Source organism: Vipera berus (genome assembly GCF_964194415.1).
Source record: "Vipera berus genome assembly, chromosome: 2".
Taxonomy (NCBI): Eukaryota; Metazoa; Chordata; class Lepidosauria; order Squamata; family Viperidae; genus Vipera; species Vipera berus.
In genome coordinates, this window is record NC_138203.1 from 28,635,329 (window position 1) to 28,658,854 (window position 23,526).

General features: G+C 37.0%; 1 protein-coding gene across 4 annotated transcripts in view; it reads left to right on the top strand.

Moving 5' to 3' along the window:
- IPO11 (importin 11) overlaps window positions 1–23,526 on the top strand; it is a 74,420-nt gene that overhangs the window by 14,173 nt on the left and 36,721 nt on the right. For all 4 annotated transcript variants that reach the window (XR_014025390.1, XM_081319805.1, XM_081319806.1 and 1 more), the window contains exons 9-21: window positions 917–987; window positions 1,976–2,168; window positions 2,272–2,424; window positions 2,673–2,716; window positions 6,060–6,150; window positions 9,437–9,484; window positions 10,425–10,530; window positions 12,343–12,469; window positions 18,033–18,066; window positions 18,195–18,235; window positions 18,993–19,109; window positions 21,404–21,517; window positions 23,377–23,492. Coding sequence is in view for 3 of the 4 variants with exons in the window: in XM_081319805.1 (XP_081175931.1) it covers window positions 917–987; window positions 1,976–2,168; window positions 2,272–2,424; window positions 2,673–2,716; window positions 6,060–6,150; window positions 9,437–9,484; window positions 10,425–10,530; window positions 12,343–12,469; window positions 18,033–18,066; window positions 18,195–18,235; window positions 18,993–19,109; window positions 21,404–21,517; window positions 23,377–23,492 (1,255 nt within the window). In the remaining variant the exon portion in view is untranslated. The remainder of the gene's footprint in view (window positions 1–916; window positions 988–1,975; window positions 2,169–2,271; window positions 2,425–2,672; window positions 2,717–6,059; window positions 6,151–9,436; window positions 9,485–10,424; window positions 10,531–12,342; window positions 12,470–18,032; window positions 18,067–18,194; window positions 18,236–18,992; window positions 19,110–21,403; window positions 21,518–23,376; window positions 23,493–23,526) is intronic.

Here is a 23,526-nt window from a genome sequence, read left to right on the forward strand (position 1 = left end):
CCTTTCTTTCTCCTTCTCTCTCCCTCTTTCTCTCCCTCTCTATTTTTCTCTTTCCCTCTCTTTCTCCCTTTCTCCCTCCCTCTATTTCCCTCCCTCTTTCTTTCTCCTTCTCTCTCTTCCTTTCTGTCTCCCTTTCTTTCTCTCCCTCTCTCTTTCCCTCTCCCTCTTTCTCTCCCTCTATTTCTCTCCCTTTCTTTCTCCTCTCTCTCTCCCTCCCTCTTTCTTTCTCCTTTTCTCCCTCTCTCTCTCTCTCTTTCTCTCTCTCCCTCCCTCTCCCATTGTCCTTTCCTTCCTTCTTTCCTTCCTTCCCTCCCTCTTTGTCCTTCCCTCTCTGCATTAGAGCAGTACCCACGGAGGCGGCCCTGCGGCCCGGCTTTCTCTTGCAGAAGGCAAGCTGAAACGGAGCGAGGGAGATTGCCAGAAATGCGAATCGGCCGATCTCGCGCTCCTGCAAACTCCCTCGCTCGGTTTCAGCTTCCCTTGCTACAACAGAAAGCAGGCTGAAACGAGGGAGATTGCAGCAGCGCGAGATCAGCCGATTCACATTCCTGGCAATCTTCCCTCACTCTGTTTCAGCCTGCTTTCTCTTGTAGCAAGGGAAGCTGAAACCGAGCGAGGCAGATTGCAGGAGTGTGAGATCGGCGTTTCTCAGGATCACCTTCGGACCATAAGACGCACCCTCGTTTTCCCCCCCACTTTTGGGGAAAAAAAGTGCGTCTTATGGTCCAAAAAATACAGTATATCATTCTCCTGTTTCTTTGTTTCTTAATTATGGATTTTGCTATATTACATAAATCTGAATTTTTTTGGCAGCAGCCTTTAACAAATATTGATTCATTTGAATTAAATTCATAGGTCTGTCTAAGCATGACTGATATTCTTGTGCTTAATAGTATAAATTAATTTTATTTATCAGGTAAAAACATAGAAACAGATAATGCCTGTAAGGATCGGCTAGAAAAGACTATAATTCTTTTCACTAAAGTGGTAAGTTTCTGTAGCTGTTAATCTTTTGAATTTTTTTACCTAAATAAATTCTTAAGATTTTTAGCAACTTCTAATGTAACAATTATGCTATTATATTAATAATAATCAGTATTAGTAGAAAATGCTGTCTTACAAAATGTGGTTTGCATAAATAACATAAAGGTTCATTGAAGAGAAAATAATTGGGGAATAATTAAAATTAAAGACTCCAGTGAATTCCTTACAAATGAAGTTTGCGAATTCCCTTGCAGGTCCCCAGATTCTGTATCTACCGCAAGACTAATATTAGAAATATCTTACTGAAGTCTATAGTTCTTGCTTCCTTATCTTGCTTAGCTTTTTGAGTGTTGATATTTGCCTAAAGCCCAGAAAGGGAGGTTGAATACAAACAGCACTGATATACTTAGGCCTACATCATGAATTTCATGAATTCTGGGTCAAATCTCCAATGTAGAATTCTCCAGAATCCTTCAGAATTACTTTGTCTTATCACCCAAACCACTTAAGGAAGAGAAACTACAGATCAGCAATCCATAAATATCTTATTAGAAAAGTTGCATATGCCACCCAACAAAGAATACTCAGGGTATTACTTGGTTTTCTTCATAGTCTGGAAAAAGAATACATGGAAAACCATCCTTGATCTACAGTAAAATGGGTGAATCTTTGTATAAGCTGCAGAAACTTTCAAATGAAAATTGGAAATTGAAATTATAAAGTTTAATAATTCTGTTAAATCTTAATAATCTGTTAAACATTAAATGCCAAATATGCCTGGTGTATTTTAAAATAAACCATTTGTTATTCTGAGAGTTACCTATATTACTTTGACCTACTACTACTACTACTACTACTACTACTACTGTTGTTGTTGTTGTTGTTGTTATTATTATTATTATTATTATTATTATTATTATTATTATCATTATTATTATCATTATTTTTGTGTTGGTATTCTCATGCATACATATATATTTTCAATTTTTAGCTTTTAGACTTCTTGGACCAACATCCATTTTCATTCACGTCTCTAATTCAGAGATCATTGGAATTTTCTGTAAGCTACGTTTTCACAGAGGCTGGCGAAGGAGTTGCTTTTGAGCGTTTCATTGTCCAGTGCATGAATCTGATTAAGTTGATTGTCAAAAATTATGCTTATAAGCCATCCAAAAATATAGAAGGTAATTTGTTTTTTTTTAGTTCAGTGCTATTCATAATTGCTTAGCCCTCTCTAATATATGAGTAGAATACATATTTTCTTTTTTGTTAACTATTTTGCTGCAGATAGCAGTCCTGAAACTCTTGAAGCTCATAAAATAAAGGCATTATTCTTTACATTTCCAACATTAATGGAGATATGCAGGAGGCTAGTTACTCAGTACTTCTTGTTAACTGAGGAAGAACTAACAATGTGGGAAGAGGATCCTGAAGGCTTTAGTAAGAAATTTTATTCTTTCAGTTTAATTTTACTTCAATGAATAGCATTCTGGTTTTCCAATTACCCACAAATAATATAAATAGTAAACAGTGTATATTGATATATAATTATGATTTCCGTAAGATTTTGCTTATAAAAAGCTATTGTTTAAATATAAATTTCATACTTGTACTCAAGAAGATGTGACACCAAAAGGATAAATATTAGATAAGTAAAAATTTACTATATATTTTTTCATATTATATAGCTGTTGAAGAAACAGGAGGTGATTCTTGGAAATACAGTATTCGGGTAAGTATATGGCATATAATTTAACTTAAAACTTTTTTAAATATGAAAATTAATCAGTGAAAACTTTCTGACTACATGCTAAAGTCCACGTTCTGACAAAATCAGGAGAGCGGAGTTTTGTGTATAACAATCACTTAGCAATCGTTGAGGTTATAGTGGATCGCCATAGAGCTATTGATTACCTTTTTTGAAGTTCCAGTGCCCCAAGTGATCACATTTTGGGTACTGCTAAGCTTCACATTTTTGGGTACTGCTAAGCTTGTAAGCCGCCCTGAGTCTTTGGAGAAGGGCGGGATATAAATGGAATTAAAATAAAATAAATAAAAATAAAAAAATACTTAGTAGCTGGCTTTATGACCATTTGCAGCATCCTACAATTACCTGGCTGCATTTTTTGCCATTTTCCAATGTTTATTTTTGGTTTTCAGCAAAAAAATGCTCATTGGGTATAATGGATTCATTTAATGACTGCAGAATTCACTAATGACCACTTTAAAAATGGTAAAATTGGGTACGGTAGCATGGTAGCAGATCCCAGCGAGCCCCATGGTTCACCGCGGAGCTCCGGGAGATGAAGCGTCGGAGACGGGGCCTAGAGAGCCGTTGGAGATCCAGTCGATCCGAATCCGACCGATTGCGACTAAGAATCCTCACCAGGTCTTATCTCGCAGCGATAAGGGTGGCGAAATCCAATTACTTTTCCACCCTCATCGCGTCCGCAGATAATCGCCCGGCTGCCTTGTTCAGAGTGACTCGCTCCCTACTGAACCAAGAGGTGAGGGAGGAACCCTTACAGGGTTGAGCCGAGGAATTCGGTCAATATCTGTTGGATAAAATCGCTCGGATTTGAACCGGCCTGGACTCCAACTGGGCAGAGTTGGAGGAACAGGACATGGACAGTCTTGTCGACGTCATCTGGGAGGAGTTTGATCCTGTGACTCCGAAGGAAGTGGACAGGATTATGAGGAGGTTGAGCTCCTCCACATGCTTACTGGACCCGTGCCCTTCCTGGCTGGCCTATGCAGCTCGAGAGGGGACACGAGGCTGGTTTCAGGCGGTCATCTCTGCTTCTCTGAGCGAGGGTCACTTCCCCACCCCCTTGAAGGAGGCGGTGGTGAGACCTCTCCTCAAGAAGCCCACCTTGGACCCAACCTCATTGAATAACTTTCGTCCAGTCTCCAACCTTTGCTTCCTTGCGAAAGTTGTTGAGAGTGCGGTGGCGCATCAACTTCCTCAGGTCCTGGATGAAGCGGTTTATCTAGACCCGTGCCAATCGGGCTTCAGGCCGGGCTACAGCACGGAGACGGCATTGGTCGCTCTGATGAATGATCTCTGGAGAGCCCGGGACAGGGGCCATTCCTCTGTCCTAGTCTTATTAGACCTTTCGGCGGCTTTCGATACCATCGACCATGGTATCTTGCTACGGCGCCTCAGGGGACTGGGAGTGGGAGGCACGGTTCTGCGGTGGTTCTCCTCCTTTCTCCTGGGTCGCTCGCAGTCGGTGCTGGCAGGAGGACAGAGGTCGACTCCGAGGCCTCTCGTTTGCGGAGTCCCTCAAGGGTCGGTCCTCTCGCCTCTCCTGTTCAACATATACATGAAACCGCTAGGTGAGATCATTCGTGGTTTTGGAGTAGGGTACCATCAGTACGCTGATGACACCCAGCTTTTCATCTCAACTCCAAACAGCATCAGTGATGCCCTCGACGTGATGTCCCGCTGCCTGAAAGCGGTCCGGGAATGGATGGGGAGGAACAGGCTTCAACTCAACCCTGACAAGACTGAATGGCTGTACATACCGGCAAGCCAGGATACTCAGATCATTCCATCACTTAACATCGGGGATGAGTTATTACCCCCTGTTGATAGGGCCCGCAACCTGGGTGTCCTCCTAGACTCACAGCTATCCTTGGAAGACCACATAGGAGCTGTGACCAAGGGGGCCTTCTCCCGGGTTCGACTGGTGCGCCAACTACGACCTTATCTGGACCTGGATGCCTTACGTACAGTCACCCATGCACTTGTGACCTCTCGCCTAGACTACTGTAACGCTCTCTACATGGGGCTGCCCTTGAGAGCCACTCGGAAGCTTCAACTGGTGCAAAGTGCAGCTGCACGGACACTTTTGGGGGCCTCCCGATACTCCCATATCACACCTCTCCTCCGTGAGCTGCACTGGCTTCCGGTTGCCTTCCGAGTGAAATTCAAGGTGCTAACAATGACATACAAAGCCCTACATGGCATGGGTCCGGACTACCTACGGGAGCACCTTCTGCCAACGTCAACACCCCTCCGTCCTGTGCGCTCCCACAGAGAGGGCCTCCTCAGGGTGCCACCGCTCAAGGAATGTCGGCTGGTGGCCCCCAGGGGGAGGGCATTCTCAGTGGGTGCGCCAGCCCTCTGGAACTGCTTGCCTACCGAAATCCGGATGGCCCCCGACCTCCGCACCTTCCGGCGCGATTTAAAAACTTACCTGTTCCAGCAGTCCGGCCTGGCCTGATAGCTCTTGGGGTCTCAGTTGTTTTTACTATTGTTTTTCACTATTGTTCAATCTGTATACCTACCTTACTCTGTACACCGCCCCGAGTCCCTCGGGAGAAGGGCGGTATATAAAAACAAACAAACAAACAAACAAACAAATAAATAAATAAATAAATGGTTTCCCACTTAATGACCCCCCACAATTTACGACCATGATTCCAGGTTCCATTATTTTTGTATGTTGAAAATTGCCCCGAATCTAAAGACTGCAATGTCTGTTGGCGGGGAGGGGGGGATTGTTATTTGTTTACTTTTTACATAGTATAGAACTTCATTAATGTTGACAGCAGTTTGAAGATTTTCCAACTTGAATAAAACCTTGCTTATAAATTACTGTTGGAGTAATTGCTTCACACCTAGCAACAATAACATATAGTTTACATGGGGGTATCTAAAACAATAATTTAACTGGGAATGTGAAGTAGTGCTAGCCTAAGCTATATTTAAATGCATTTTCCTGTATTTCAGAACTCGGTTGTAAAAGTAGAGTTTGGTATACTGGGCAGTGAAGTGATGCTTCTGAAATGGCAAGCACTGTAATAAGAAAATAACAAATGGAGGAGTCAAAGTAATGGGAAAAACTGTAATACAGGGATAAAACAGTGTTGCAGACAGGAATATATGCTTAAGGCAGGTGATAATGTAATTGGACAAATTCACTAATTATAATGTCTGTAAGTTATAGAACTAATCTAACCACTTTGCGCATCTGCTTTCATGTCCTAGTTAGGTCTCTTAGTACTTGAAGCTAATTTGCTTCATTGTTGTTTGGTTTCTATAATAAGCCATTTTAATTTATTTTCAGCCATGCACGGAAGTGCTTTTCATTGATGTTTTTCATGAATATAATCAAACGCTTACTCCAGTTCTTCTAGAAATGGTTCATTCCTTACAAGGTATTTTTTAATAAAATATGTTTAATAGTATACAATACTAGAATATAAATTTCATTAAGTAATATAAATATTTTTACCAGGTAATGTTGGGTTCTAATTAAAACTACCAGAACTTTAGGAACTAATAGAACACTAGGATATTTATTGGCTTAATGAACTTTTAACATGGGATTATTTAGGGGTAGTTAAAATTTATGAATAAGATTAGAGTTGAGATGGAAAGTTTGTTTTGCTTTTGTTAAATGAATTATTGAAGTTCATTCATTCCCAGTGTTGATCCTAACATATGTTGAATTGTCCTGTCTCGTGTTGAAAGACCTCTTAAACATCTTAAGTGCATAGTATGTTGGGATTTTTACTATAGTTGAAATAACACTAGAGAAGTTGGCCTGAAAATTCAGATTCAGCTCAGGTCAGCAACTTTCATCCGTGTTAACATTCTGCTAAAAGCTGTAATATTGTTGTTTTGTGTTTCCTGGGAAGTTTTCTTTACAAAAGCAGAAATTTTATATTAAATGTAAACAATGCAAACTTCATATGTACAAGTAGTCCTCACTTAATGGTAATTGTGACCGGCAACTCTGTTGCTAAGTGACATGGTTGTAAAGGACAATGTCATGTGAACATATTGACTTACAAATGCAGTTCCAGTTGCCACAGTTAAGCAAATTCCACATGGTTGTTAAGCATAGCATCATGTCATCACTATTTGTGACCTGCTGGCAGGACTTGACTTTGCTTATTAGAAGTGGCGGCGAAGGTTGCAAATTATGATCATGTGACTGCGGGACACTGCAACCACTGTAATTGCTATAACGCTGCAACTATGAGGGTTGGTTGTAAGTCTTCATGTCCAGCACCATCACAGTTTCGAAGGGTCCCTGTACCCAGTGCTCTTCAATATCTTCATTAATGATTTGGATGAGGGGATAGATGGGGAACTCATCAAATTTGCAGACGACACCAAGCTGGCAGGAATAGCCAATACTCCAGAAGATAGGCTTAAGATACAGAAGGATCTGGACAGACTCGAACACTGGGCACTATCTAACAAAATGTAATTCAATGGTGAAAAAAGTAAGGTTCTACATTTAGGCAGGAAAAATCAAATGCATAGGTATAGTATAGGTGGTACCTTGCTCAATAGTAGTAACTGTGAGAGGGATCTCGGAGTCTTAGTAGACAATCACTTCAATATGAGCCAGCAGTGTGCTGCAGCTGCCAAAAAAGCCAACACAGTGCTAGGCTGCATTAACAGAGGGATAGAATCAAGATCAAGTGAAGTACTAATACCACTTTACAATGCTTTGGTAAGGCCACACCTGGAATACTGCATCCAGTTTTGGTCACCACGATGTAAAAAAGATGTTGAGACTCTAGAAAGGGTACAGAGAAGAGCAACCAAGATGATTAGGGGGCTGGAGGCTAAAACATATAGGGAACGGTTGCTGGAATTGGGTATGTGTAGTTTAATGAAGAGAAGGGTGAGGGGTGACGTGATAGCAGTGTTCCAATATCTCAGGGGCTACCACAAAGAAGAGGGAGTCAAGCTATTCTCCAAAGCACCTGAAAGCAGGACAAGAAGCAACGGATGGAAACTAGTCAAGGAGAGAAGCAACCTAGAACTAAGGAGAAACTTCCTGACAGTTAGAACAATTAACCAGTGGAACAACCTGCCTCCAGAAGTGGTGAATGCTCCAACACTGGAGGTTTTTAAGAAGAGACTGGACAGCCATTTGCCTGAAATGGTATAAGGTTTCCTGCCTGAGCAGGGGGTTGGACTAGATGACCTCCAAGGTCCCTTCCAACTTTATTATTATTATTATTATTATTATTATTATTATTATTATTAATTCATTCGCTAAATGAGGACTTCTTGTATTTTGTAATAAGGGTTACTTAGCTTGTTTTCTCTCACTTTGGGAAGATACTATATATCTTGAGCTTTTGAAATCAGAATTTGGAGGATCAGAAGAAACCCAGATACGTAGATAGCAATTAGTGATGTTTTGGTGCATATCCCTAATTCCGTGTGCTTCTTCTGTGTGTTTCTTGATTGTTTCCTCAATCATGCTCTCATCACAGGGTTTGACACCCAGAGTAAAAAAGGTATCATAAGTGGGATAGTTTTAGAGGAGGTGATATACTGTTATATTGATAGCTATACTGTCATCCCTATAAGATGCAATAGTTGTACTATAGCTATCAAGCATTAAAACCTAATGAGCTTTAAGTGGGCCAAGGTACAAGGCTCTGAATGCAAGTTATTGTATCCTATGCAGAAACAGAAGGAACAATGATGATAAATAACGATAGCAATGTTAGAAATATGCACCTTCAAATTTATGGCTGTGAACAAGTAAGGTAGAGTCTGAATGATTTGAAAAGTAACCATACACAAAACCCAGGGAAAGCAAAATAGAAATTTACTCCCACCAAATCTAATGTATCCCTGATTCCCCCATACCGCTCAGGAACTGTAAAATAATTGGAATAAAAACCAGAAGATATATTGGATAAGCTATACATTGGAAACACTTCTTGAAGAGTTTCTGCTCTCATACCCTCCTGTTAAACATATTATTCCAATTTGGAGTGTCTTGGTTTTTTGGCAGTCTTCCCTGCCAACTGGCTAGTCTTCCCTGTTGCAAAATATTCAGAATATTCAAGTACTGCTTTGATTTAAGCCCAGTCTTCCAGTTCATAAAATAGTATACACCAAGTGTTTGATCTTGATGCAGTGCTCAATCCAGATAGAAGAATCCTGATGTACTTAACTTTTTGAATTGTTACCAATTAATAGCCACAAAGAAAAAGAACTAATTATTCACCAGTAGATCTAGTTTTTCAATGGTAATCTAGAAATATATAAAAACTTCACTCTTAACTGTATAGATGTTATTTATAGGTTTCAATTTTTATAAGCGGTTGAGGAAAATGATGAGAACCACAATGTTTTCCTAAGTTCTAGGATATTCTGCAATTGCCTTATATGAATTGCCTTCATATAAGGCAATTTCATTATAATGCTGATAAGCGGTTACCATGCATAAATATCTACTTTCCCCTTTTCAAGTAAATGCTTTCCCTTCATTACGGCTTCTTCCAATTTAGATGGGATTATAACTGTCAAACAAATGCATATTTATTTCTATCCTGCCTTTATTATTTTTTTATAAATAAATCAGTATTTCTCTACTTCACACGAAAACAATTTATTTCTTCATATGTCAACAAATAAGAAGAATTTCTAACTCTTGTTTTTCGGTTACATTTATTACTTCAGGGCCCACCAACGTGGATGATACTCATGCTCTTCTGATTAAAGATGCTGGTAAATTCAGTTTTTTAAATATATATATCTTAAATTAACATGTGGGATGTTGCTTGTTTTCTAATGTCTTTTAATAAATGACAGTATAACGTCAGAAGTTTTGAAAACAATTATCAGAATAAACAATGCGGGTAATTAATATGGAGTTTAAAAAATTAGGTTCTGCACAGGAATGAATTAAAAATGTATTCTGAACTTGATATGGAACATTTCCAATTCTTCTTGATATAGAACATGTTCTTTAGATATTTCCAGCAGAACATTTTTTAAATTTTGGAATGTCATGGGAAACAAAATCCCTTCATTCATTTAAGTCCTAGGGTCAGAGAAAAAGATTATTTGATGCCAAAGCCAGACTACCATACAACATACAAAAAAAGTGGCCAGGAGGATATTTTTTTTAAGAAATACCCATATCAGATAAAAGGAAAAATTAAATGGAAATCTCTGACATGGACATGCACAGTTTTGCATTTAAACAGCTTCTCTAATAAATGCTGTATATACACAGACCATAAAGGACAAATGAGCTTACATTGAATTCAGAAGAATTATAATTAGGCATGTATTAGATTGATAGGCAGATATAGATATATATGTAAAGCAAGAAATTTTAAGTTTCCTAGAAAGAGCTAGGTTATCTTTTTATCTTTAGACATCCATGAAAGATAATGATAGATCTACTTACACTTTTTTATATAGAGAGTTGGATTGCTTGTATCATTCTGTGGGGATCCCAAAGGCATTCCACAATCTCTTACTTTGTGTGCAGAATAATAGATTAGGTAAATCTTTGATGTGACCCAGCAGTGTCCCTTTTGTGTTACAGCTCAAAATGACCATTTTAATAAACTTACATGTTAATATGTTTGGTAAATTGTATTCCTTGTGAACCAGTACATTTTATAGCTTTTTTTTAATTTAATTTTTTTTTGTTCAGTGTACAATGCAGTTGGACTAGCGGCATATGAACTCTTTGATAGTGTGGATTTTGATCAGTGGTTTAAAACCCAGCTACTAGCAGAATTGCAAGTTACTCATAACAGGTATGTACTATTTTTAGCTAGCTGTTCATGCAAATTCAGTATAAATAATGCAATTTTTGCAAAGTTGTTCTCTCTCCATTCAATTAAAAATATTGTAGGTACTATAGATTATTGGCAAATATAAGAGTATGCAGATGTTGAATTTTATCAATCTCTGTTGCTTTCTTCCCTTGTACTAAACTTGGAATCTGACACAATTGCTGGCATTGGACTGGTCAAGCCACTGTTACTTTTTTCCATACTTCTACAATAGCTACATAAAGTTTTGATAACATTAGAAAATAAAGAATTGCTACAGTGGCAACTCCATACATAGGCTGCAATTTGGATCTTAATACTCTTTGGATTATAGTAATACAGGACACTAAATATTTTGTATAGTTTGTATTTTGCATTATAAGGTAGATTGCCTTAACATGTTGTGAGAACACTTAGCAACCATAGTTGATCTTGAGGGGAAAAAAAGCAAATGGTAAGTGATTAATGGGAAATCTCAGGGTGCAACCTAGACAGAACCCAGAAAAAGACGATAGCAAATCACTTCAGTATTTTTACTAGAATTTGAACTGAACTCAAGGAAGACTTCATTTTTCTTTAATATAATTCTTGAAACATTATTGGAGCAAGTCATATCATGGATATGTTTTGAATTTAAAAAAACTGTCAGAAAAGCAATGACATTCTTCATGAAACCTATAGTCTTCCTACTGAAAATTATAATTTATCAATATCTGGAAAAAATTGTCTGTTCCCAGTCAGAATGGTATTCATTGGAAATAATAAATATTATGAATTGTGGTTCTTGTAGATTCCAAATGCACTGGAGATACAGAGATTACAAAAAAGATATATCCCTGAAATAGTTAACTTTACTGAGCCTCCCACTTGGAAAGTTGAAAGTATAATCCTAGGCAGCGACAGATATTTCTCTATCAGAGCACAAAGAGAAAATATCTTGCTGTGAACTCTGTATAGGTATCAGGAAGGGCATCTGACCAGTAAACGCTCAGCTCCAATCACTCTGATTCCACCCCAATAAAAGGGATTTCAGGGTTGTAAAAAGAAAAAAAAGTCAATTAACTTTAGTCCTTGAATGTCTGTATTCAATATTAAATATTTTATTGTAATCCTTTTTCTTTGAAATTACTGTCAACTCATTTTTATTTATTTTTATAGAAAATTAAATAAAGTGTTTCCCCGAAAATAAGATCTATCCCGAAAATAAGCCCTAGCTTGATTTTTACGTTTGTGCCTAATATAAGCCCTACCCCCAAAATAAGCCCTAGTTAAGACCCCACTCACTCAGTCCCACCATCTGGTTGCATGAGGTAAGCCGAGGCATACGCATAAAAATCAAGCTAGAACAGGGGGGTGGGCATCATCCCAGAGCTCCATTTTCAGCTGCAAAGGTCTTTCCTAAAGGCCTGTGCTAGCAAAACGGAGGCTGGGGGTACGACGCACACGAGCAGTGGCAAGCAGTTGCAGAAGAAGTGGGCTGGTGGCCATGCGGGCTCCTTCTGGATGGGCCTGTTGGTGCTGCCGCCACAAGATGAGACAGTGCAAAAGACATCCCCTGAAAATAAGACTGATGCCTCTTTTGGAGGCAAAAAAATTATAAGACCGGGTCTTATTTTCGGGGAAACACAGTAATTGCAATCAACTAACACCAGATTCAAATATTGTTGAAAACCCCCCCTGCAAATGTTCAGACATTGTAGGCAGAATAAAATTACTGAAAATGTTTTGATATTGAGCCTTTTAGTAACCAATTTTAATAACCGTGACTTCAAAAAATATTTTTTCTGTTTATAGGTATAAACCAATACGGCGGCGAGTGATCTGGCTAATTGGACAATGGATTTCTGTGAAATTCAAGTCTGATTTGAGACCTATATTGTATGAAACAATCTGTAATTTGCTTCAAGATGAAGATTTAGTGGTATGTCTAGATTTTTTTTTAACAAGTAGCTTTTCTTTGTCATATTTCTAGCCTTTCATGTTCAGTTTACTGATATTTGCTTCTTGTCACATTCTTTTGTTAGGGATGTCTCTATGGATTTTGAAATGTTCTTTATATAATTCAGAAAATCTGAAAAAGTTTTTTCCCCCAGTATCATATCTAAGTGAAGATGTATTCAGTGTTCAGAACAACATATCTATGCTAAGCCAATTAAAATAATCTATTTTAGATCCAAGCCAGATCAGTGGTTTGATCTCAGAGTAATCATGCACCATTTACATTTTGTTCTCCATTGTGTAATTTAAATAAACATAAATGTAAATTTTGCATGTGGAAAAAGTAAGCATACCCCTCATTTGCCACTCTAGATATACCTAAAATTAGAATCAGGTGCACCAAATCAGGTTCAAATGATTAGAACATCATTAAGGAGTATCTGGAAGGCACCTGTCTATTTTAAATCTCAGATTTTAGTTTGATTTGCTCTTTGTTTTTGAACTGTGTGTATCATGATGCCTAGATTGAAAGAGCTCTCTGAGGCATTTAGAATGATGGTTGATAGAGTCTGGAAAGATCGTCTACAAGTGAAAAGAATTTCAAACAACTGTCAACTAGCCTAGGCTAGGCTGTCCCAGCAAGTTCAGCCTCAGAGCAGGACACAAGATGGTGAAAGAGGTCTCTAAAACCCCCAGAATTTTATCAAGCTGACGGCATACTTTTTTTTCCACAGAAGGAAGTAGCATATCTATTTAATTAAAAAGATTTCAAAGTCAGTTTTTCATACCCTTTCCTTTGTTGTTGTTCAGTTACAGATAGCCCTTGACTTTCAGCTGCAATTGGGACTGGATTTCAGGCCATAAATCTTTACGGTCATAAATCAAGGCATTCACATGACTGGACCCAATGTTACATCTTTTTGTGGCAGTCATTAAGAGAATCACAGTCATTAAGCAAACTCACAGTCTTAAATGCAAACCCATTTTTCCAAATGGGAACATTTTTCTGGAAACTGGCAAAAAGTGCCACAATCCGGTAAAAAAGTCACAAATCACAGTCATATGATCACAAAACACTGCAACCAATCTTAAAGGCAACATGGTTGCCAATAACCAGAAATGAAGTCACATGATCAGGGGAAAGGTGGCACAACATGTTAGGATGCCCAGATGTGCTTTACAGATTATAAAGACCCTGTTTTGGACCCGTCATAGTTTCAAATGGTCATTAAGCAATTGATCAAATGCCAAAGATATCTGTGAGACATTCTTCTTGTTCTCTGAGCTTAGTTGTTTTCTTGCAGATGTTTCATTACCCAAACTAGGTAACATTATCAGTGCTAGGAAAGAATGGAGTTTGGTCTCAGTTTATATTCTAGTGGCTTTCCCTGTCAGTGTTGGTGGGAGTGGTCTTAGAGGTTGGGCTGTTTACTGTTAACTTGTTTGGCAGTTCCTTGATTGGGGTATTGTTTACTTCACTGTTTGTCTGATGTTAGTCTTGGAGTTAAATCAGTGCTCATCTGGATGCTGATGGGGAGGTGCTTTGATCTTTTTGTTCCCTTTTTGTCTTGTTGGTTATCTTTTTTGCATAGTATATAGATATTGTTTATGTCTATGTGTCTATTGATGGCTAATTTATCAGAGTGCCAGGCTTCCTGCAGTGAGTTTGTCCTTGCATAATAACGTTCTTATGCAGCTCTCCTTGTTGGAGGCTGGTTGCTGCTTTGGTATTGGAACACTTGATAGGTGTGGGTGATTTTCCTATATACTTGTATTTTTAGTTTGCCATTGTGGTCTTTGCTTATCAGGATGTCCACGATGAGTAATGAGTTGTTTTTTTCTTCTTTTCTGGTAAACTGGATTCCTTTGAAAATGTTGTTGATGGTTCTGTGGGTGTTTTCTAATTGTTCCTTGTTTATTATGGTAAAGGTGTTGTCTGCATATCGCTTTTGGGTTGTAACTGTGGAAGTGTTATGTCTCTAGACGTTGCATAACAACCTCCACTATAAGTCCTGAAAGTGGTGATCCCATAGGTGTGCCTTTAATTTTTTGGTAAGTTTGTCCATCAAAATGGAAGCGTTTGGTGAAATCCATAGTCCTGAGGGGAGCAATGTGGTCATGGATTCCTTGGCTAATTCCAGATCTATGGATGTGAACACAGCTGTGGCATCAAATGAGACCATGATTTCGTCCTCTGTAGTCAGGTCTCTGATTGTTTGAAAACCCTATATTGAAGAGTTGATGGAGTATTTGCTTCATCTTGTGAAGTGCCAAGCTTTTTTGTTAATTCTTTTGCGAAGTTGTAGGTAAGGGTCTTTGATAATGATATGATTTGACAGAGAGGTATCTCAGGCATTTGGGGGCGTCCGTAGAATTGTGGGAGGATGGATCCGCTGCTTCTTATCCGCCACTGTTTATCTTTGGTAGTTTGGCCTTTCTAAGTGAGTCACCGACAGTTCTCTTGATCCAGTTGTCTAGTTTTAGTATTGCATTAATGGGATAGATATCTGTATATCATCTTTATCTTCATATACTGTTTTAATAAAGATAAAACATAGATACATACTTACTTTTTCACATGACTGTATATATAGTCTTCATTTAATGACTACTTCATTTAGTAAATGTTCTAAGTTGCGACAGTGATAAAAAGTAACTTTGCAACCAATCATATATATGACTTTTGTAAATCTAAAGCAAAGCAAAGGTGTAGTAAGATATAAGTATAGCCTTGATTTTATTTAGTGAGTACTCCACTTAACAGCCAGTGTGCCAGTACTAATTGTGCTCGCTAGACAAGTACTGCCTGCATTAATAACAGCAGCTGCTAAGCTATAAAAATCAAATACTCTGTCTTCTGGTTCCATCTATATACAGACATCTGGGTTTTGCTTCAGTTGTTTTTAATAATCATTAAGGTGGCTCTAACTATCCCATATTATGGTAGTTTAAACAGAATGTCATTGACTAAGCAAAATCTCTTTCCCCAGTTTTAGTTAGGATTTCATGCAAAGTACTCCTAACTATAACAGTTGTAACTCATTTGTAAGCCTTTGTCAATTTTATCTGGTTCTCTTTCTGGGAGTGCCTCCCTCTTACCTAAATTAAAATACAGCTTCTTTGCCCTGAGTACATCTCATGTGAACTACATTCCTCTTTGATTGTCAAAAACCTCAGTATGGATATGCTGCAAAATACAGCAAACCTATCATAGAAAACCTTAAGGAGGTCAACTTTGTATGTCCCAAAGGTGTGTTTGCTTTGTACGATACCAAGGAAGTCTTTGATCCAAAATTTGCTGTGGGTAATGGAACAGTGTATCTATCACAGAGAAAGTCTGAAGATGTATTTGCACTAGTTATCCATCATTTTTAGACTGTAGTTATTGATTTATCTATTCAATATTGAATAGGATTTATGTGTGGGCATCCTACCTTCATGTATTTTTTTTCCTCTTAATGGAGTATAATTCAGATTCATTGATAATTCTGACTGGCAGAGAATTCATGTAGCAGGAAGAAAAACCTTGCAGAAAGCTAACATTTTTAATAAAAAAGATAAGACATAGTGTCAGGCATGCCAGTCTGCAGCAAACCAATATTCCATATAGTAGTTTCTAGTTCAGACTCCTTGCAGAATATTTTTTTTTATATTCTCATTGAGAATATTGTCAATAAAAAGAAAATAAAGTTTGTACACTCTTCCCTCTTGTCTTCAACCTCAAAAGTTATTCTCAAATGTGAATGTTATTAATTTATATTGTATCATTTCAGATCCTTGCAAGTACGAAAAATATATTAGCCTAGGAGGATTTTTTCAAAGACTTTTACTTTCTTATAAAATATTTAATGAAAACTGTTCTGTAGATTTTTTAAATATACAATTTTTAAAGTAATCATGACATATTTAAATCTGCTGTTCTCATTTTTATAATGAATCTGTCTTGTGAAATTTTCTATTTACTAAAAAAAGGGAATATAATAAGCTACCAAGGGAGAAAAAGCAAAACTACTTATTAGTGAAATAGGCTTAAGATTCTGACAAGCAATAACAAATAAGAATGATTATCTGTTTTGGCAAACAGCTTCTTGCTCTTCAGATAAATTTAGTCCTGTCCCAATGATTTAATCGCTTTAGAGTTCTGGATGAGATAATTTGATAGTGTATTCAGTGCTCTTTTGGATGATGATTTTGATCCTAACCCTGCTTGGTCCCAATTTTAGAATTAGAAGTCAAAAAACTAATTTCTCATTTAAAAGTGGCAAAAGCTCAGGTAAAGATGATTTTGTCAGAATTACTGAAAATAAATCCTTATTGCCAGACTTCTGTGTTAGATACTACTATGATTAATAAGACTGTCATTTCTGAAAGAGTGGCTTAATTCTGTCACTTTCCCCATACACAAGAAAGGTGATAGCAAAATCATGCCAACTATTCACAGTTAATTTCAATTTTTAATTTTTTTTATTTTACTTCATTTATTAAGAAAATTTAAGTAGTTACGCAACTCATCGCAACTCCAAGTGGCTTAGAGGGAAAAAAATCCTCCAAATAACAAACCAAATCTCCCCCCCCCAGTGATAATCAAACAAACCACTTGATGGGCCCTGTATCGCCCTGGGGTCCTGAGGCCAGCTAGCAAAATCATACCTTCAGGGCCTTTTGAAATGGATGATGTTCCACAGGGAGGGAGCTACCATGGAGAAGGCCCTTCTTTTTTTATTGCCCTGTTGTTCTGGGGAAATTCTTAGTTCTTTAAGTTCCCTCAGTTACTCAACAACTAAGGTTCTAGTGCACAACTCTGTTTATAAGGATAGCCCTGCTTTAGAAGCTCTTCAGTCTAAATTTCTTAAAGTCATATATCCTGTCCTCTCTGATTCACCTTGCGGAAATATTATCACTTGACCTGGTTAAAATCTTAATCAAACTTACACAAAATATTTGGGATTTAGAACCTCAAAGTGAGAACGCCAAAATCATCCATCCCAATTATGGCATAGCTGCATATTCCATGAATGATTCCTATATATCTTTATAAGATTCTGTATATTTCATATAGGAAATGTCTTGAATTGGCACAGTACCTTTTATGGAAATTATAGACAAATGTGTAAGTCTGATCAGTTATAGACATTGTCAGTTAACTATGTATTATTAAGGCTTCCCATTGTACCATCCATTTCACCTGGCATTCATAATCCCAAATGTTAGGAACATTAATTCCTCTATGATCAAGAAACTACAGTCTTGCTTCTGTAAGACCCATCTTGGGTAGCCAGTATATAAAGGTTGGAAAGTTTCTAGGAATAGCTATAGCTTTCAAAAATTCCTTGATATTTCTTCTCATTTTTAAATGTTTCATGTTTGGTTTTCCTGCATTTTAAAATTTATATTTGTGTATTATTGGCCTGGGACTATAAATAAATGATTTGTATTTATAATCTGTTGTTTAGCATCAACTTAAGTAGAATTGGAATATAATGTTTTAAAATTATTTTATAAACACTCAGGGCAATACATGTTTTGATTCAATTGTTTTCACTCAGGTCCGTATTGAAACAGCAACAACATTAAAACTTGATATCCTTTTCCTTGTGTAAATCATTATGATATAACAGAATGCTGAAAATGATTGGATTGGGTTTGGGGTTTGGGGTTTGTTTTAAAACATAAGATACAGGGTTTGGTTTTTCTTAACTCAATTTTACCAGTGGATGATTTTGAATTTAGGACTGACCAGTTCTTACCAGTAAGTATTTTATATGTAATGTTTCAGTTGAGATGTGGGGGTATTTTAATTATAAAAGTTGATGTAGTAGTATGCAATGTGTATAAATGAAAAGCAAGGAAAAAATGTAATTTGGAAAACAATCCTTCCTTATGGCATAGTTAAAATGTAAAGAGTGCTTTATAAAAAAATAAGTTAAAATTAGTATTTAATATTTTGCAAGCTATTTATGATAATTATCTTTCAGATTGTTCAGTGAACAATCCAATTATTCTCCAGTGTGCTCTTATTCTGCAACAAACTGCAGATTACCTTGCAGCAAACTGTATTAATTCATTATCACTATGTAATTATTATGAAATGTTAGCAAAATTGTCATTTGGAATATTTAAAAGTCCTTTTGTTGTCCTCAACATCTATGTTTTTTAGAGTTTCTATCTTGCTGATTCATAAAAGAAACATATTTTAGTTAATGTGTTATTTCTGATAAGATATAGTATATTTAATGAGCTGTTATCATTTCAGGTATCTTAAAACTGAGTATGAGGAAATATGATTCATAGAAAATGCATGAGGGATAGAGAATAAAAAAGAAAAGGAGAAAAACTCATTTGGAAATAGGAAGGGACTGAATGAATCTTAGTAGTGCTTAATAAGATTTATTGGAATGGGTTCGAGGCAAAGATAGACCAGATATTTCAGATGTAAAATTTACTCTTATTAAATATTTTGGATCAGTAACCAAAACAATTCTTATTAACACCTTTTTTTCCTGTAGTACTTGGAATCTATGTTTACATTGCTCTTTAAACTTCTTCAAGAAGTTAGAGAATGTGATACAAAGATGCATGTCCTCCATGTTCTTTCCTGTGTAATTGAAAGAGTCAATATGCAGGTAAATTTCATTTTTATCTCACTTTTAAATTCATATAAAACTTTAAAAAAGAAATTGGAGTACATTTCCTTGAACATGTTGAACTACATATTATTTTAATTTGTTGAATTTTTAAATAAAAAAGCATTATCCAGCCATTAAAGTTCTGTAACTGTTAGAATTTTTTCATAATTATGACTTCTGTTCTCTTTCCTAAATAAGTAAACAAAAGAAGTTATATCAAGCTATTTATTTATTTATCAAGTTTATATGACTGCCCATTTCACAAATAGTTATTGAATGAGAAAATAGTACAGCAAAAATGTATAAAAACAATATGTCAAACAGTCATTTTTTAAAATGGAGCATATGCAGGAGATTCGATCAGCAATGGAACCACATCACCAATGGATCTCACTGGTCCTCTAAGATTCCTAGGTCTGATGACAAAGCCAGGTTTTGAGTGATTTCCAAAAAATAAGTTTGAGGTTTACAACTTATTTGAGCACATTAATGCTAATGCCGAATTTGGTTTGTGTGTTTTTTTCAGTAAAATAGTATGCCACTTTCTATTTTAGCCTGCTTTATAAAATTGCTAAGCTAATACATTAAAAATAAAATGCAATAAAAATAAATTTCTTCAAAAATATATTAGCAAATTGGGGAACCAAAGGATTACTATATATTAGTAGCCACACTACATTAAAAATATTCAAATATCCTAAAGGATATGCTATTCCTATTTGGGTTGAAAACCTGTATTTGGATGTTCATGAGCTCGAGTTCCATAGACTGAATTTTCATTGCTCCCTTAACCTCTGACAAAACATAGAATAAGATCCTGGAATATCTGCAAAACTTTAATGGCATTCCAGTCCAAATCTCCAGGTATTTTACCCAGCTTTCATGGCAGAACCATTTCCAAGTACCATTTCCAAGATCTGCCAGCCTCAAGTTAAAAGGATACAATTCTGTCTTACAAATACAGTACATAACTTAGGATAAGAAACTTCTAGTCTAAGGATTGAATACATGCTTTATAATATCATATGCTTCCTGTGGATTTATCCGGAACTCCTTTCCTGTTCTTTAAAGAGCTGTTGAATAGGAGTTATGATAGATAATTGGTTTAAATGTTTTCTGTCAGGAACACCCTCTACCTTGCTGTTGTTGTCTGAAGAAAGTACCACTGGAAATAATTGCCTTGCCTGAAATATTTCCTAATAGATATCTATGCCTGTTAGGTAAAAGGTAAAGGTTCCCCCGCACATGCGTGCTAGTCGTTTCCAACTCTAGGGGCCAGTGCTCATCTCCGTTTCAAAGCCGAAGAGCCAGCGCTTGTCCGAGGACGTCTCCGTGGTCATGTGGCCAGCATGACTAGATGCCAAAGGCACACGGAACGCTGTTACCTTCCCACCATAGTGGTCCCTATTTTTCTACTTGCATTTTTACGTGCTTTCGAACTGCTCGGTTGGCAGAAGCTGGGATGAGTAACAGGCGCTCACTCTGTTACGCGGCACTTGGGATTCGACCCGCCAAACTGCCGACCTTCTGATTGACAAGCTCAGCGTCCTAACCCACTGAGCCACCGCGTCCCTCCTATGCCTGTTAACCATCCTCAAAACAGTACTTAATTCTCAGTAAGAAAATCCAGCACTGATTTGTTTTAGACATAATTCACGTATAGTATTTATAACATAATTTAGAACCTGAAAGAAAATATGATTTTTTTTCTAGAACTTCTCTTATACTGTAGTTTGGTTTTTTTTAATCCCATTTATATCCCGCCCTTCTCCGAAGACTCAGGGCGGCTTACAATTTAAGCACAAACCAATGTGCTTAGCAAAAGCCTTCATTCTATGTATATGCCTGCTTATTAGGGCTTTCGCCCCCCCCCCAAGCGGCATTATTACAAAGTCAGCTTATTGCCCCCAACAATCTGGGTCCTCATTTTACCTACCTTGGAAGGATGGAAGGCTGAGTCAACCTTGAGCCTGGTGGGATGCGAACCTGCACTAATTGCAGGCAGCTGGTGTTACTTAAGGAGGCATTAGCCCACTGCTCCACCAAGGCTTGTTGTAATAATGGTGCTAATTCTTCATCAAAGCTGTTTGCATCTATATTTTGTTATCACTTGATTTTGTAATTTTTTTAAAAAAAGTATGAATGTGTTTATTTTTGTGAACATATGCAGTCATGGAATTAAGACATAGATATGTTAATACAATAAGTTAGCTCATTTCTTATTTTTATAGATGTAACTGTTGAGATTTACTTCACTCTTAAAAATAATATTACATTGCTTTTGATTACAGATAAAACCTTATGTAGCATGCTTGGTTCAATATTTACCTCTACTTTGGAAACAAAGTGAAAAACACAATATGCTGAGATGTGCTATTCTTACTACCCTAATTCATCTTATTCAGGTAAATTCTTCTCTTTTTTTCTCCATGAATTTTTAACTCACATAATATTGTATCCTAGTAAAATTTAATACCATATTAAATATTACTATGCACATTTTATTACATTATAATAGGCACAGGCAACATTTCTGTGGCAAAGGAACATAAGTAATGAGTGGATAAGGTCAGAAGGTCATTAAGTAGGTAAGGTTAGTTCATATATGGGTAGTGATTGGCATTTAAAGAGACGTTTGAATTGTTTTTAATTGTGATAATCTCCTAGGGACTGCACTATAGTTTATGAGTTTCCCACACTAAAATCCTAGGAAAACTTGCTGTGAATTTTAGCATACATGATAGAAGGCCACAAAGGCAGAGAAAAGAATCTCTGGGATCACATGCGGATTGTGCACCCTTGTTCAAGATGAAAACTCAGGAATTCCTCAAGACTATACAGATTACTTTAACAAGAAACAAAAAAGCAATACAACATGTCTAGAATATCTTTACTGGCCAAATCATGGCTAAAACCTTTGTTTTGAAAAAAGAAATGGTGGAAAGATTCCCTTTTGTTGCTCTTAAAATGTTGTTTATAATTCAGAGAAGGGAATTTGTTTTAACTTCACCTCTTATTTCCTCCCTAGTCTTACTTCCCTCTTTATATACATATTTTGGAGGATTCTGCAAACTACTTCACCTTTTTTCTTATTCTGTAGGGTTTTTTTCTTTTGCTTTCACTTCACATTCTTATGCCTTGTATTTCAACTCTTCTTAATCTCAACAAGGTTCATCCTGCAAGATGAGAGCAATTTTGAATTCTTTCATAAATCCTCCATTGCTAAGCTTTCTACATTTATCTCAATGCATATTTGATATAGTCTTGATAGAAAAGGCTGCCTTTTTTATTCTGAAGTAGAAGAGTTGATCTCTATTATGGAAAAATGTAGATCATTATAAACAGAATAAAATCTGAACTACTTAATATTTCTAGTTCTTGATCAGTGGAAGATATGTTCTGCTATCTAAAGTTTAAAGGTAATGATGCTGCATCTAACATCCCTTAATAATAGTTAATTCATTTGATAACAATTTAATTGGGAGCATTTTAATGGAACTTGTATTCCATTAGAATCAGCCTATTAGTTGATTCTTCTCCAATAACTTGCTAACATTTTATTATTTATCATTATTTATTTGGCATAAGTGGATTCTTTACTCCTCTCTCAAAGCATCTGCCTGTCCAAAATATGAACATTATTGTCCTCAAAACTGTCCTTTTTCTTTAAAATGAAGGTACTCTATATCCTGATTCTGGTCCTGTAGTGCTGCTTTTCCTGTGCTGGGCCCTCCTTTTGTGTAAAGTTTCTCTGCTTGGTTTCTCCAGTGTAGAGTTCTGAACACTCCTCAACCGTGCCCCAAAGGATTTTCTTCTCTCCTGCATGAGTAGAGCTGCATGCACATGCATGCATGTGCATGTGTTGAGCTGCTGTTCATGTGGCCACTTTCCCTCTCCTCCCCCCCCCCCAATCCGGGCCATCAAGCCACAAAGATTGGGGACTGCTGCACTAACACACTGAGACAGAAGCTTGCCCATGCTAAAGTTCAGACACCAAAACATAAGAAGAGCCATATAGCGTAGGTCAGGGGTGTCAAACTGCCGACCCACAGAATGGACACGTCACAAGAAAATGCGCCCACCCCATTGCCGGCAATGGGGAAAAAGTTCCGATACATCGCGCAACATCATGTGACGTCGCGAGTTTGACATGTCTGGTGTAGGTAGTCCATCACTTCACATTGTTACAAACGAAATAGGAACAATTACATGCATAATTTGACCATAGGAGTTTTTTGTTTCTTTTGATTATTTTTTTATGCAGGGTCTAGGAGCAGAAAGCAAGAATCTTTACAGTTTTCTGCTGCCAGTTATTCAGCTAAGTACTGATGTTAGCCAGCCTCCTCATGTGTATCTCCTAGAAGATGGATTAGAATTATGGTAAGTTTTATTCCTTTTCAAAGCATTTACAGAA